Source organism: Mustela putorius, unplaced genomic scaffold (assembly GCF_011764305.1).
Source record: "Mustela putorius furo isolate JIRA1106 unplaced genomic scaffold, ASM1176430v1.1 tig00537227_pilon_pilon_pilon, whole genome shotgun sequence".
Lineage (NCBI taxonomy): Eukaryota > Metazoa > Chordata > Mammalia > Carnivora > Mustelidae > Mustela > Mustela putorius.
Window position 1 is genome coordinate 40,633,309 of NW_025422368.1, and position 14,144 is coordinate 40,647,452.

Sequence of the window (14,144 nt, forward strand, 5' to 3'; positions counted from 1 at the left end):
ATTCCTTGTTTGTACTTATATTGCCCGATCTCTCTGCGTGGTCTTACAGTCAAGTGTCTTCATAAAACCATCTGCAGTGAATTGTTTCCAGCTGGCATTTAACTAATGCAGTAAAACCTCTCTTAGTATACGCATTTCAGGTTTGCATTTCAGCAACTTTTCTCATAATCCTCCCTTTGCTTGAAATTTTGTTCCTCTCATCTCTGGGTCTAGCTGTCCTTCAAGGCCTTCTCAAACACCAGTGTTCCCAAGTAGCCCCCCTAATCCCCACACCGTGGAAATCTCTTCTTTCCTTGAACTCACTCAGCACACACTTGAGAGTGATTATCTTTTTCTGCTTTAAATTATAGTAACTTATGTACATTTAACTCTGGGCATTTTTTAGATTCTTTGAAGTCTGAACCCACACCTAGGTCTGATTGGTTTTGTTTTTCTCTTTTTTCTTTCTTTCCTTTATATTTCTCCCTGAACTTTGCCTCCTTCCTCAAAAGTACCCAGAACAAGACTTAGTACCAAATGGATGTTTTATCATTCATTCTTAATATGATTTGTTACTGCTGCTTATTACTCTTACGATAGGTACCAGTTACTAATTTATGATAATGTATACTTTACAAAAATTAAGAAAATGAAGGTACAGACTAAAATTTCTCTTTGGTGATAAATGTAGTTGTTACAATTAAAATATGCAATAATCATGTACCTATGATACATACACGATAGGGGACTTTATTTTTATTTAGAAGTTTTCAGGTGACAAAGTGACTCTTTTCCCAATACTTTTCTTGGGTAGCAAAGAAAAAAAATTATGTATGGGCAAATACCAATCTGTAATTGAGGCTACCCAGCATTATGAGGTGGAGTCAGAATTCTCAACCTACTTTGTAATCTAGTCTTTTAAAGCTCTATTCTGGGAAGTTCTAGAGATTATTTCTGGGAGTGAGAATAGATTGAGACATCTTCAATATGGCCTTCACTTGAAGAAAGGGTTCTAACCTAATCTGTCCTCCTGCTACAGACTTTAACCATAGTGTCTTTCATTTTAGTCACTAAGTCTCTGCCTAAACATCTCTACTAACTGGGAATTCACTTACTTTGCAATTAAACAGTATGTTTTCAAATGACCCTAAGTCTATAACGTTTTATCTTATATCTGACTGAAATATGACTACCCATCATTCTTCTCCTTGAAACTATAAAGAATATGTCTAAATTTACTTCATCAGAATGGCAGTCCTTTAGGAAGATCATACTTCCACAATCTCTTTTTGGGCTAAAAACCATTTCCTTCAAATTATCTTCATATGACATATCTAGAAAATCCACTTGGATCACTTTTTTTTTTTTTCCCTCAAAATCCCTCTTAAAACATGATGCCTAGAACTGAAAATAATGTTCCTGGTATACACTGAGAAGGACAAAGTATAGTGATATTATTACCTTCTGTTCTCTGGGTATTTAAGAACCAGTTGTGGGACTTTTAAGTTCCAATCTTGGATGTCAGAAACTTAGAAATTACTATTCTGTCCTACCAAGTAAAGAGTTGAACAAACTGAGAAAACAATTTTTAGATACATAAGAGAAATGGGATTATCGGGTAAATCACTGACTCAAAATTAAAGAGACAGATGAATACAGAGAATCACAACTTGCCAGGGCATAAACCACTGCAGAACCATTACTGCGGTAGGAAAACCTGAAATGTAATTGATGAATTGCTAATGCAATAAGATAAGAAAAGGAATAAAAAGCATGGAGGTTGGGAAGGAAATAATAAAACTATTTTTGTTCACAAAGCAATTTGCAAACCTTTGACACCCCCCAGAAAAAAATCCTACAAATAATAAGTGATTATAACAAGGTTGTAGACAGAAATTTAACTGTTATGAGTTGTTGAGATCTTTTGAATCTTAATTTGGGCATCAATAGTTAGCTCTCTTTCCTATCTTCAGGATATAAGGACATTTGAAAATTATTCCAGGCTGCTGATAAAGAGACTATCTTTGAAGTTGACATCAGCACAAAAGAATGCACAACATTCAACCCATATTTCTTCATTTTTTCACAAGGATGTCATAAAAATTTTTATCAAATGCTTACTTTATTCCAGGTGCTCTATCTTATTCATATACATATATATACACAGATATAGATATGTGTGTATATATATGTGTGTGTGTATGTATATATATACTTTTTTTTTTTTACTGTAGAATAAAAGAAAGCCATTAGAACTGGTGCTGTAAGAAGTTTGTTGACATAAAATATTCATGATATATTATTTGCATAAAAATAAGCCTTGGAACAGAATGTGTTGTATGAACCTATATTAGTACATTTAAAGTCTAAAAGGGGGAGTCTGGGTGGCTCAGTTGGTTATGCATCTATCTGACTCTTGTTTTTGGCTCAGGTCATGATCTCAGGGGTCCTGGGATTCTAGCCACATGTTGGTTTCGTGCTCAGTGAGGAATCTGCTTGAAGAGTCTCTCCATCCCCCCCGAAATAAATAAATAAATAAATCTTAAAAAAAATAAAGTCTAGAAGGACAAATTACATTTGTGATTTTAAAAAAGTATAATGATAAAAAATAGACTCTTCTAGAAGCATTGTAGAGAATGTTTTTCGTTTTTGTTTTTTTAAATATAAGACTGAAGGCTAAGAGACCAGAGAGAAAGACAAAGGAGTTATCCAAATCAGAACTGGAGAGAGCTCAGACTAAGGTAATGACATTGGAGATTGAGAGTTGACAGATTCAAGAAATCTTTAGAAGGTAGAACTGGAGGGACTTGGCGATCACTTGAAGTGGAAAGAGAAAGGATTTAGAGTGATTCCTGGGTAAGACTGATTTCCAGCTAAGCAAATCACTTCTTTAAGATTATTCATTGGGATGAGGTAAATAAAAAGAGACTAGATTTAGGGAAAACAGGATGGGCCAGTTTCTATTGTTACATAACAAACCACCCCAAAATTATGGCTTAAGAACAGAAACAATATTTACTTGATTCATAAATCTGCAACTGGGGCAAGGCTCAGCAGGGATCTCTCCTCTCTGATCTATTTTACCTCAGTTTGGGGTGATTTTGAGGCAGGGGTGGGGGGGGGAGGCCCGGAATTATCTAAATATGTAACCTTTCTCCATGTCTCTACAGTATGATGGGTTTAAGAATTCTAAGGTACTGAGATAGAGAAAGAGGAGAATAAAAAAGAGGAAGGGAGAAAGGCAGAGGGGGAGAGAGAGAGAGAAGAGAGAAGGATGGAAAACAATGCAAGATGATGTGTCTTCCTGCTGGCGACTGCTTCACTATAAGCCCAAAGAGACTTAGCAGGTGGCTTGGTCGGTGTGGTAGGACCACTTGGGACATCTCCAGGCAAGCTATATGAGTAATTGTGTTTTGGAAGTAGTACATGAAATAGAAAAACGAGGGGAAGTTTATGTGACCAGATCCTCCTTTTTACCAGTTCTCTATCGTTGCACAGACTTAATGACTTTAAATGCCATTAAAATACCCCTTTATTAGGTTACAGTTTTGTAGGTCAGAAGTCAGACATAACATGACTGAGTTCTCTGCTGAGAATATCACCAGGCTGAAATCAAGGTGTTGGTCTAGCTGAGTTCTCATCAGGAGGCTCTGGGGAAGATCCTACTTCAAGCTTGTTCTCTTTGGCACAATTCAGTTCCTTGTGGTTCTGCTGGAGAGGTGCCTGTTTCCTTGCTGGCTGGTAGCCTGGGGCTGCCCTCAGCTACATTCCTTGCCACGTGTTGTCTCTGTGTTCAAACCAACAATGGAGAGTCAAATACTTCTCAAGCCCCAAATCTCTAACTTCCTCTCCTAAAATCAATTAGTGATAGGGCTCTGCTTTAAAAGCATGCATATGTTTAAGTAAGGCTCACCTGGATAATTTCTTTATCTTAAGGTGAACTGTACCACGGAATATTACCTTATCATAGGAGTATTCCATCATAGATTATGACAGTGTATACACCGGGGGTCCTTTTTAACATTCTGCAGTCCACACCTTCTATACCTAAATCTGATTTAAAAGTCCATATTCCTTCTGCTGTCCAAAGTTCCTTGATAGTATATCTCGACAAAGATTATTTGGAGATGACAGTATAATGTCAATAGATGAAAGATGGAAATAAAACTATTCCACTTCTGCTTCCTTGACTTTTGTCAAAAACAGTGTTCTGTGAATCCTAGCACATATTAGGTACTTAATATTTGTTGAATGAACAATGGATGGGATAAAGGAGAACAAATAAGGTAAGGGTAAGTGAAGGGTAAGGTTAAGGGTAAGTGAAAAGCTTAAAATAATAGTAAATAGACTTTAAATGAGCACCTAGCTGTTTCAAAAGAGATTTTCTCCAGTTCCACATGAATGACCTTCCTGAGAGGACAATGGGTGAGATTCGTGCAAAACCAACTTAATATACGTTTGTTGAGTGACTGAATGAATATGTAGACAAATTCATTTTGTTTGGTGATCCTTGTTCTATGGGACTAGAAAGCTGTCCACCTCCCCACCCTCCACCCCCCCAACAAAATGTTAACTATGCAGCTATATCCTATTTTGGTGATAATGTAGGGAAAGTCTTAGAGGTTCTTTTTGCTACATTTCATTAAACACTAAGCTTATTTTAAAAGACACAATCTCCGGTGCCTGGGTGGAGGCTTAGTTGGTTAAGCGACAGCCTTCTGCTCAGGTCATGATCCTGGAGTCCCAGGACTGAATCCATCATCAGGTCCCTGCTCAGCAGAGTCTGCTTCTCCCTCTGACCCTGCCCCTTCTCATGCTCTCTCTCTCTCAAATAAATAAATAAAATCTTAAAAAAGACACAATCCCTAAAATTGTGAGTTTAAGCAGAGCAAATGAGTCTACATCAAAACACTGGAAATATTTTTCAGAAATATATGTTTACCTTGTATTATAGACCGAGCTTCCATATACTATACATATATATGTATATGTGTGTGTATACTATGCATTCTGTTCACTAAATATTATAATTTTTAATTTTTTTTCTGTGACCCCTCCCCCAATAGATTGACTTTCAAAATATCTGGTTATAATAAATCTGTTTAATTACATATGGAATACATCCATGATTAAGTCAATCTGTTGTAATCTGAGAAAATTTTTAAATTATTCCTTAATTTATGGCTGTATTACGGTATCAATATAATGTGATAAAGTGCCATGTGTGAACTTCAAACTTTTCATCACAGATGCATCTTCCTTTCGTCAAAAGAATCATTAAGATATTTTAATTCATATATTGCTTGTCTCATCCTGGGATACACTTATAAAATAGTAGCTTATTCAGAGTAACTTTGTCATAGCAATAAATTAGTAAATACCAAAAGTGTTTTATGAACTGAACACTATCTACACGTAACTGGTGCTAAAAAGAGGTGTTAGAAATACTACCCCTCTCTATAGAATCTTCATATCATTTACATATAAACAAAACCCAGTTAGAGAACAAGGTATCACACATGTTGTGAGGTCTGTTAAAACTGGAAGAACCCTTAGAGATTATATTGACTTTTCATTTTAGCAGTGAGGACACTGAGCTACAAGAGAGGGGAAATGATTTACCAAAGATGGCAGAGCTGGCTTAGTGGAGTTGTAAAGGAATCCAGCTCTCATAACTGTTGAAGTTAGTGGCATTTAAACAGGTAACATTGCAACCCACGGTAAGAAAGAGACTTCACTACATATCTTTATGGATCTATGGTGCCATCCGTATTACATATATCACAAAAATAGGAAATACACTGGCTAAGATGTGATAAGACAGTGCCAAGAGACCCTGAACTTTAAGATAAATATCAATTACCAAAATATTAAAGTGGCGGGAAAAAAGAATCTGAATACAACTTCTACATGCATGTAACTATGTAACTAAAGCAGAACTTTTTCCTGTGATATTATCTATTGTTCTCTTTTTTTAAAGTATCTTGGTGGGTCCACTGAATTGATTTTACTACCCACTAATGAGCTGACCTGATCCAAACACTAAATCATGTATCACAGATAATTAGAAACCTTGTTAACATATGCAACCAAAGTGCTAATTGTTCAGTTTGATAGTAGGTGCAGAAGAAAAGAAATGGGGAACAGAAACCATCTTGGGAAGGTTTCAAATTAGAAATAAGAGTTTAACCCTGAATGGTTGGGTAAAATACGGTGAGATAAAGAAGAAGTAAACAATTGAGCAACTTAAACTGGAGGGGCGGGGGACACCACAAATGTGGATGTAGAAAAAATATCCATTCTTTAAAATATAACCATTTAACTTAATAAAAAGAATATGACACCATTTTTTAAAGTCTCAAGTAACTTCAGGGATGAAAACAAATTTTAATGTCTCTCTTAACAGAAAATAAACAAAAACCTGAAAAAACTAAATATAGTCTGGGAATTAAAATGCATAAAACTGGTTTAAGTAAAATTTGATGCAATATTTGTTTTATATCCTTGCTATAAGTTCCAAAGGAGTCAAATAATCTGACAGCAAAGTGACGGTGGGCTGAAAACGAGTGGCCAGACCTTCTCCCACCCCCAATTTTTTGGTGCTTTTCTTAGAGTCAAGGATTAATGCAAAAATCAAATTTTGGAATCCTCTTCTTGCCAGCCTCTGTGCATATGAAAGCAATATCGGAGGATACAAGGAACCCGGGATAAAACTGGCTGGCTGAAATCCTCGGTGATTTCTCCTACATTTATCCTCAGAATTTTATCTCTAGTTCTTGCAAAAGCAAGCAAACAAAAACAAACCTGAAGCCCTTTTTGTATGTGTAAGTCAAATGAGCACACCACAGTGCAAATGCAATCACATTAAAAATGTGCAAACTTGGCAGTTAGGAAATGTCACTGCAATCCTTAGTACGTGAAATTTCAATCCCTTTGATGAAGATACCATCTTTCAGCCAAGCCCCGGCAGAAAACCTTTGGTTCCGGTTAGCCCCCTCCCTCCGCAGGCAACCGCTGGGCTCCATCCGGAGGGAAGGAGGCTCTCCCTCTGCATCACAGCTAAGCGTTCCCAGACCCAGGAGAAACCCCGGGTTTCTGCAGGACACTCAACGTGCAGCTAAGTGTCCCAGCTCTGCAAAGGGCGGCTGAAAATGGATTTAAAATGGCAACGCGGACCAATCAGCGCCGCCGCGCCGAAGCAGACATTAACACGCGCCTCCTCCACAGGCACAGCGGAACCTGGCTGCGCCTAACTCCCTCCTTAGGACTGTAAAGTAGGCGTTTTTATTCCACGGTGGTCTGTATTTTGGGGAAGAAAAAAAAAATTTTTCCCCCTCGGGTGAAAGTTTTTATTTTGGAATCGGTCCAAAATAATTTGGGGCGTGATGTGTGAAAATCTGAACCTAATTTTTTCGGAGTTTTTTGTTATTCAAGGATGAAAAGAGGTACATTTTTAAATGTACTCCACCTTTTTAAAACGGACTGTGGTCATTACAGTGTTCACATAACTCAGAAACAGCCCAGGCAATAAAATTAGGACTTGGCAGAAAGGGAGTTCCTAGGGAAAAGGTTAAATCAGGGTAAGTTGCAGGGAGAGTTGGACAGTTGGCGCAGTTTTAGTGTTAAGGAAGCTACGGGGTTCCCGCATGGGGCAACCCTTCTGCTCTGCGTAGGAACACCGGTAAGTAGCACCAGCTCCGAGGTGGGGGAGATTTTGCTTCGCCTCTAGTCTTTCCCGGAGGGGGGGAAACTCAATGAAGAGGACGGCGCGCTCCGTGTGCATGTGTGCACGTTGTTTGCACGTGTGCATGTGTCCGCGAATGTGCGTGCATGTGTGTGCCTGTACGAGTGTGCATATGTGGAGCTGAGTGCCTGCGTGTCTGTGTGTGCGCGCGCTTCGGGGTCGTGCAGTCTGTGATGAGGGTATTCCCAGGCAAAGCAAGGCTGCCGGGGGCCGGTTCCGGCTCTTCCTCGGTTCCTTCCCACTCACAGGGAACCAGAACTCTGCCGCGCGTGCAGCTAGACGCTTCCTGCTGAGTATTGGCTCCGCGTCGTGGAGGTGCAGGTAAAAGCCAAGCCCCTAAACGCGGCTCTGGGGCGGTCGCATTCCCGCGCCTTACTAGGACAACCGCCCAGCGGCGACCTCGGGCGGCAGGCGGGACGAGGCCGGCAGCGAGCCGTCCCGGGATCCCCGGCCTGTCCCTTTAACCCCGCCGCCGAGCGGGAGCACGTGAGCGGAGCTTCGGGTGGCACCCGGGCGCCGCCGCCGCCGAGGCAGTTGTATTTCGAACGCTGCCTCTGGCCCGCGGCCAGGCGCCTTGGCTCGGCGGTCCGCCTGGCCTCCCTCCTCCTCATACTTTTCCTCCTGCGCAGCCCCCTCCCATTTATCCGCCCACGATTAGAGGTGGGCACTTCCCCCCCTCCAACCCCGCCGCCCCCTCCCCAAGCACACACACATACTCTTCCCACTTGAATCCTGGGGCAGGAACTCAGAAAACTTCCAGCCCGGGAAGAGCGCGCTTGGTGCAGGACGCAGGAGCGAGCGGCCCGTCCCCCTCCGACTCTCCGGTGCCGCTGCCGCCTGCTCCCGCCACCCGAGGAGGCGCGGTGCCACCCACTGCTCCGTCCTTTTGCCTGCGCCCTGTGCCCGACCCGAACCCGGCAGAATCTCCCCATCCTCCTTCTGCTTTCTGACTGCCCAAGGCGCGATTTGTTTTCTCTCTCTTTCTCTTTCTTGCTCTGCGAGCGCGGAGCGGGGGGGAAGAGGAGGAGGAATTCTTTCCCCGCCTAACATTTCAAGGGACACAATCCACTCCAAGTCTCTTCCATTTCCAAGCCGCTTCCGAAGTGCTACCGGTGACCGCAACTCCTGATCCCAAACCGAGAGGGGAGCCTCCCAGCTTCAAACCGTCTTTTCCCTTTCCTTCGCTCTCCTCCTCCTCTAGCTACCTCCACCTCCACCTCCACCTCCGGCACCCACCCACCGCGGCCGCCGCCACCAGCAGCGCCTCCTTCTCCTCCTCCTCCTCCCCTCTTCTCTCTTTTTGGCAGCCGCTGGACGTCCGGTGTTGATGGTGGCAGCGGCGGCAGCCTGAGCAGCAGCAGCCCTCGCAGCGCGCCAGCTCCTCGCCCACCCTGCCTCATCCTCCAGCCCTACCGCCCGATCTCCCGAAAGGTGCCCGGCACATTCGGGGCGGCGGCGGCGAAGCGGCGGCGGCGGCAGCGGTAGCGGCGGCGGCGGCGGCGGCGGGAGGCAGGATGAGCGCACGCGGTGAAGGCGCCGGGCAGCCGTCCACTTCAGCCCAGGGACAACCTGCCGCCCCGGCGCCTCAGAAGAGAGGACGCGGCCGACCCAGGAAGCAGCAGCAAGTCAGTACGCGGGCAGGGTGGGGGCAGCAGCCCACCTCCGGTCCCTCTGCCAGGGCCCCGCGACGCGCGGCCACCAGAGCGCGGGAGTCCGGTGGCGGCGGCGGCGCGCTGCCGGCCGGCCGTGGGGGCGGGCTGCGGAGTCTTCGGCGCCAGAGCGCGGCTGAGCCCCGGGGCGCCCGCGCTCCTCGGGGCGGGGAGGTGGGGAACGGCGGTAGGCGGCGGGAGGTGGGGTCGGGCGCAGCGCGTCCTCGGAGTTTCGCTATTGTGCACGGCCCCGAGTGGCGCGATGGCCCCGAGTGGCGCGATGTCTCCGCGTGACGAAGCGGCCGGGATCCGGCAACCCAGGGCTCGGTGGGCACTTTCCGAGCCGCTTTATACAACTGCGCGGCGGGAAGGAGGTGCGGGGGGTGGTGCGGGGGCGCCGGGGTGCTCCGGCGGGTCGGGGTTGGAGGGGCTGAAGTCCGGGGGGCCGGAGGCTGTGTCTCCCGCCAACCGGGGCTGCTCGCGGGCTGGGGACTGGCGCGCCGCCGCCGCCCCCTTGGCGCCCTCCCCACGTTCTCGGTGGCCCGAGACTCGCTTCCTCCCGACAAAGAACTCGCGGGCCCGCCCGGTCCTCTTAGGGCTCTTTAAATGCGGCGCTGCGGCCGCTCGGCTGTCCGCCGCCGCCGCGGAGGTGTCCCAGGAAAGGGGGTTCGGAGGAGCCTGGGTCCTCACGGGACGGAATTCACCCGTTTGGCCGAGGGCGCGGTGGAAAGTAGTGTCCGAGAGTGTGCACGGTAGCTGGGTCACTTCCTCGCCAGGCCCCCGGTCCCCCTTTTGCCCCTGGATCCCGCGCTCCGAGCTGTAGACTTTAAAAGTACTTCTTCTGGGCGAGCGGCTGGGGGTTGGGAGGGGAAGATCGAGGGGCGCCCGGGACCCCGCGGAGTGGAGGGTTTTGTCTGCGGATGCAACCAATTAAGCGTGCAGCAGGCGCTTGCAGAGCTGCGCGCAGAGCCCAGAGCGGGGGGTTTTGTTCGCGGCAATTTCCAAGACTTGGCGGCCAGGGCTGGAGCTGGACATGTCTATTGAGAACATTTAAACTCCGCTTCCGCGGGCTTTAAAACTTCTCCTGCCTTCCTTAGCCTTAAAGCGCTGCCTTCACCGCAAATAGGCCGATTAGAAAATAATCCTGGAGTCCCAAAAGCTGTCCGAGAGCAAGGTGGGGGGAAATCGAACAATGTTTGCTTGCCAGAGCGTTTTAGAAAAACTCAAAGGGTTGTACCTTTTTTGAAATCATCAAAGGAAACAAGCCAATCTAGAGGCCCCTGAGTTTTCCCGCTCTGCCCAGGCGACACTTTAAACCGCGTTAGGATCCTGTTTTACACCTCCCAGGAAGTCTCTGCCCTTTCCCCCGCCCCCGCTCTTGTTTCCCACCCTCCACCCAGCTCTCTCTAGCTCGATTTGTCCCCCACCTCCAAAAAAGTATCCGAAAGAAATTGCGGTGGGATCGGGAGGTGATTGGAGGTTTTACCTTGGAGTTAAGGCAGAGTTCACAAAGAAAGAAAAATGCGTCTCCGGTGTGTTTGCTCCGGATGTGCCCACTGGCTCTAGTGGTCCCATAGAAGCTTGCAGAGAACCTTCCCCAGATTCTCCAAATAGGATGCGGATTTTCATTGAAGACTTTCATGCGTTTCAAGTTAATTGGTCGCATTTAATCACCGAATCTGAATGAACTGTAAATTGATGATTCACTGCATAAATATTTAGGATCTGGAATATTAATCATCGCATTCTCTTAACCACTAGAGCATTTACTACTTGGCATAGGAACCCTTTAAAGTTTTGCTAACCCTATTGATAGTTTCAATTTCTCCTTCCCAGACACTTCCATTCTCCCTCATTCTTTCCCTCTTTTAGTTCTCTCCGGTCTCCTCCCTCCCTAAGAGTTTTCTCAAAAGCAAGTTTTGGAGGAAAATGTTTATTTTTATCAAAAAACATTTAAATTTAGGCTCAAGACCATGCCTCCAACTCCAAAAGGAAGTGGAGAACTGAAGCAATTATCTAGATAATTCAAGCAAAACCTCCCACAACAGATTTACCATAATTATTTGGAAATTTTAGGTGGAACGGAGTTATTTTGAGTTGACGATCTTGGGTAATTGCTCCAGTACTTCTCTCAATGTGTTGAGTCATAACTGACCTACAATGAGGATATACAGAGATGACTAAAAACCATCTTTTCTATAGGGAAGATTGTTGAAACATTTATGATGTTAGCTTCACCTTTCTTTTGTTGGAAATGCTGGTACAATGGGTAGTAGTATTCCTGTGAAGTATTTATAAGTTGCCAAATACATAACCATTCAGATTTTACACCTTAAACTTGTGTGACTTTCTTTCTAGAACATGCAGGCTTGTCAGTCTTTGTTACCTTTATAGTGCTGAAACAGAACCTAAGTTTCATAAGCAAAATAGAATTTCCTTTTTGAACCCTTGGATTGAAAGTATAGTTATTTTCCCTTTCTGTAAACTCAGTACCATCATCATTCCATTTATGTTCCTACTGAACGTGTTGCAACAGTCTTTTTGAGCGGCACATGCAGAAACTAACTATAGCGTCAGGGTCAATTTGTTTCAGACATTCTTCCACAACAGCATTTTTTCCCCCCTATACTTAGGAGCCAACCGGTGAGCCCTCTCCTAAGAGACCCAGGGGAAGACCCAAAGGCAGCAAAAACAAGAGTCCCTCCAAAGCAGCTCAAAAGGTGAGATTTCTCAAGTTAAGTCCCCCAACTTTCTCCATGACCACAGGAACTTCCCTGTAATTTCCCCATTCTAGATCCAGACTTAAGGATTTGTCCCAACTGGGTAACCCAAAACTCATTTCCTACCCTTACTATTTCTAAGCAAAATCAGATTTCGAAGCATAACTGCTTAACCTAAAAACTTTATGAAGATGCTTCCAGTGTTGTTCTTAAATAAACAATCACCAAATAATTTGAAACTCAAAACCGGGGCTGGGAGGGTGAGGAGGGGGAGTGGAGAAAGACACAATTAAGATCTGCACCCTTTGTGAAAGAGTTAAAAATAAGTCAGAACTGTAGGATTTGCTTGTTGGTGTTGTTTGCAATTTCCTTCAAAAATAATAAAGATTGATTTACTTTCTGCTTATTTACATGATTACTGCAAAAACAAATCCTTCTATAAGGTTAAGTATTTTGCCAAATGATAATTAGAAGTAAATCCAATTATGGGATACAGGAAAAAAATTTTCATGAATTTTACAGATTTAAATGTGGTGATAAAGTATGCTGTTTGTTTACAATAAACTTGCAATGTAGTATATCATAATCTCTCAAAATGCCTCCATCCATCAGGTGGTACAGCAGTGCTCTAAATGGGACAATGAGAAGTTTTTTTAAACAAGTATTTGATTCATTTATTGTGTATTTTGGGGCAGGCTAGACCCCAGTCAAGTATAAGTTCCAGTGTTTTTATTTATAAATTGTAAATTGCAGTTTCATGTAACTTCATGTTGGTTGTATTTGAGCTAGCAAAGGGGAAATATCTCAGGGTCAATGCATGTACAAAGAAGCGAAGGTGAATATAAAACTCACTTTTTTTTTAGCTTTCTAAAGGAATCAGAAAAAGTGTCTGTATTTTATTTGTAGGGTTGTATATTAGTTGAAAACAAAGGCTCAAAATTCAGAAGTACATTTTTCTATACTCTTTTTTAGTGGATTGGAGTACCTCATGTACAGTATCTGTTAAAAAGGGCCATAAGATCATCTTTGGGGACTAATGTTTGGTGTGGTTTTCTCTGTGACTGTGGGCACTAGCCATGTTAGATGTGATAGTTTTCAGTGTTTTAAACTGCTAGAGCAACCAGTGATACATATAAAGTGGTTTAGGGAGTAACTATGAATTCTTGTCTGTTTTATTTTAATAATCTTGAACAGAGCGGAAGGGAAGGAGCAGATTCCTACTGTATTTAATTATAACTGCTTCACAGAGTGAAGATTTAATTATGACTCACATTTAATCCATAAACTTTGAAGTGACTCTAATCTACCTTGTCATTTAGAACTGACAGTATATTGTTTCATATTTCTAATATGAGTATTTCCTATTTGTTATATTTTTACCTGGTTTATGCGATTAACCGAAAGGGGCTAATTTAACAAAGGAGTTTTTAAATGTTGCATAAGTGTGGGATTTGCCTAACTTAGTTTTACTCTAATGAAATGGCAAAGGAATATCTTAGTAGGTAGCTACAAACATTGAAACTCTGATGTAATTGCTCTGAAAAATGCATCATTATAGCATCTCCCAGGAAGAAATCTGCATACCTTGTCATAAAAAACTGATTTAAAATTTTAGGCAAAGAAAAGGAAAATGAATCTCCTCTTTCACATTTCAGTATATTACATTTTTTTTTGAATGATTAAAGAGATGTTTCCATTATCTTCTCTTCATTTTGAAAAGTTTACCACTGACTAACAAAATCTTTATTGACACAAGGGAAGCTGAGACTTGTGTCTAATTTACTACCTAAAGCAAAATAACAAAAAAGTTGATCTCCTCCCAAGTAAGGTTTGATTTATTTTTAGTTGTTTTAGTAATAGGCCTTTACAGAGGATTCTACTGGGCCGCTCATCTTTCTGGTAATTCTTCATGTGTATGTATACATTATTACAACTTCCAAAACAGAAATAGATTTTCTTTTTCCCATAGTAATCTTTCCCTGATATCTTCCATTCATCCAGAAAAAATTATTTCATACACCTCTGTTCTAAAAGTCCCTTCCAATAAAAATG

At 43.3% G+C, this 14,144-nt stretch overlaps 1 protein-coding gene across 2 annotated transcripts in view; it reads left to right on the forward strand.

Annotated features, from left to right (window-relative positions):
- The first annotated feature begins 8,441 nt into the window (after positions 1-8,441).
- The window catches only part of HMGA2 (high mobility group AT-hook 2), a 140,148-nt gene continuing 134,445 nt past the window's right edge, over positions 8,442-14,144 (forward strand). The window contains exons 1-2 of one of the 2 annotated variants that reach the window (XM_045073003.1): positions 8,442-9,348; positions 12,006-12,092. In XM_045073003.1, coding sequence (XP_044928938.1) covers positions 9,238-9,348; positions 12,006-12,092 — 198 coding nt within the window. In that variant the 5' untranslated portion in view covers positions 8,442-9,237. The remainder of the gene's footprint in view (positions 9,349-12,005; positions 12,093-14,144) is intronic. The other variant, XM_004752484.2, reaches the window with a different exon arrangement.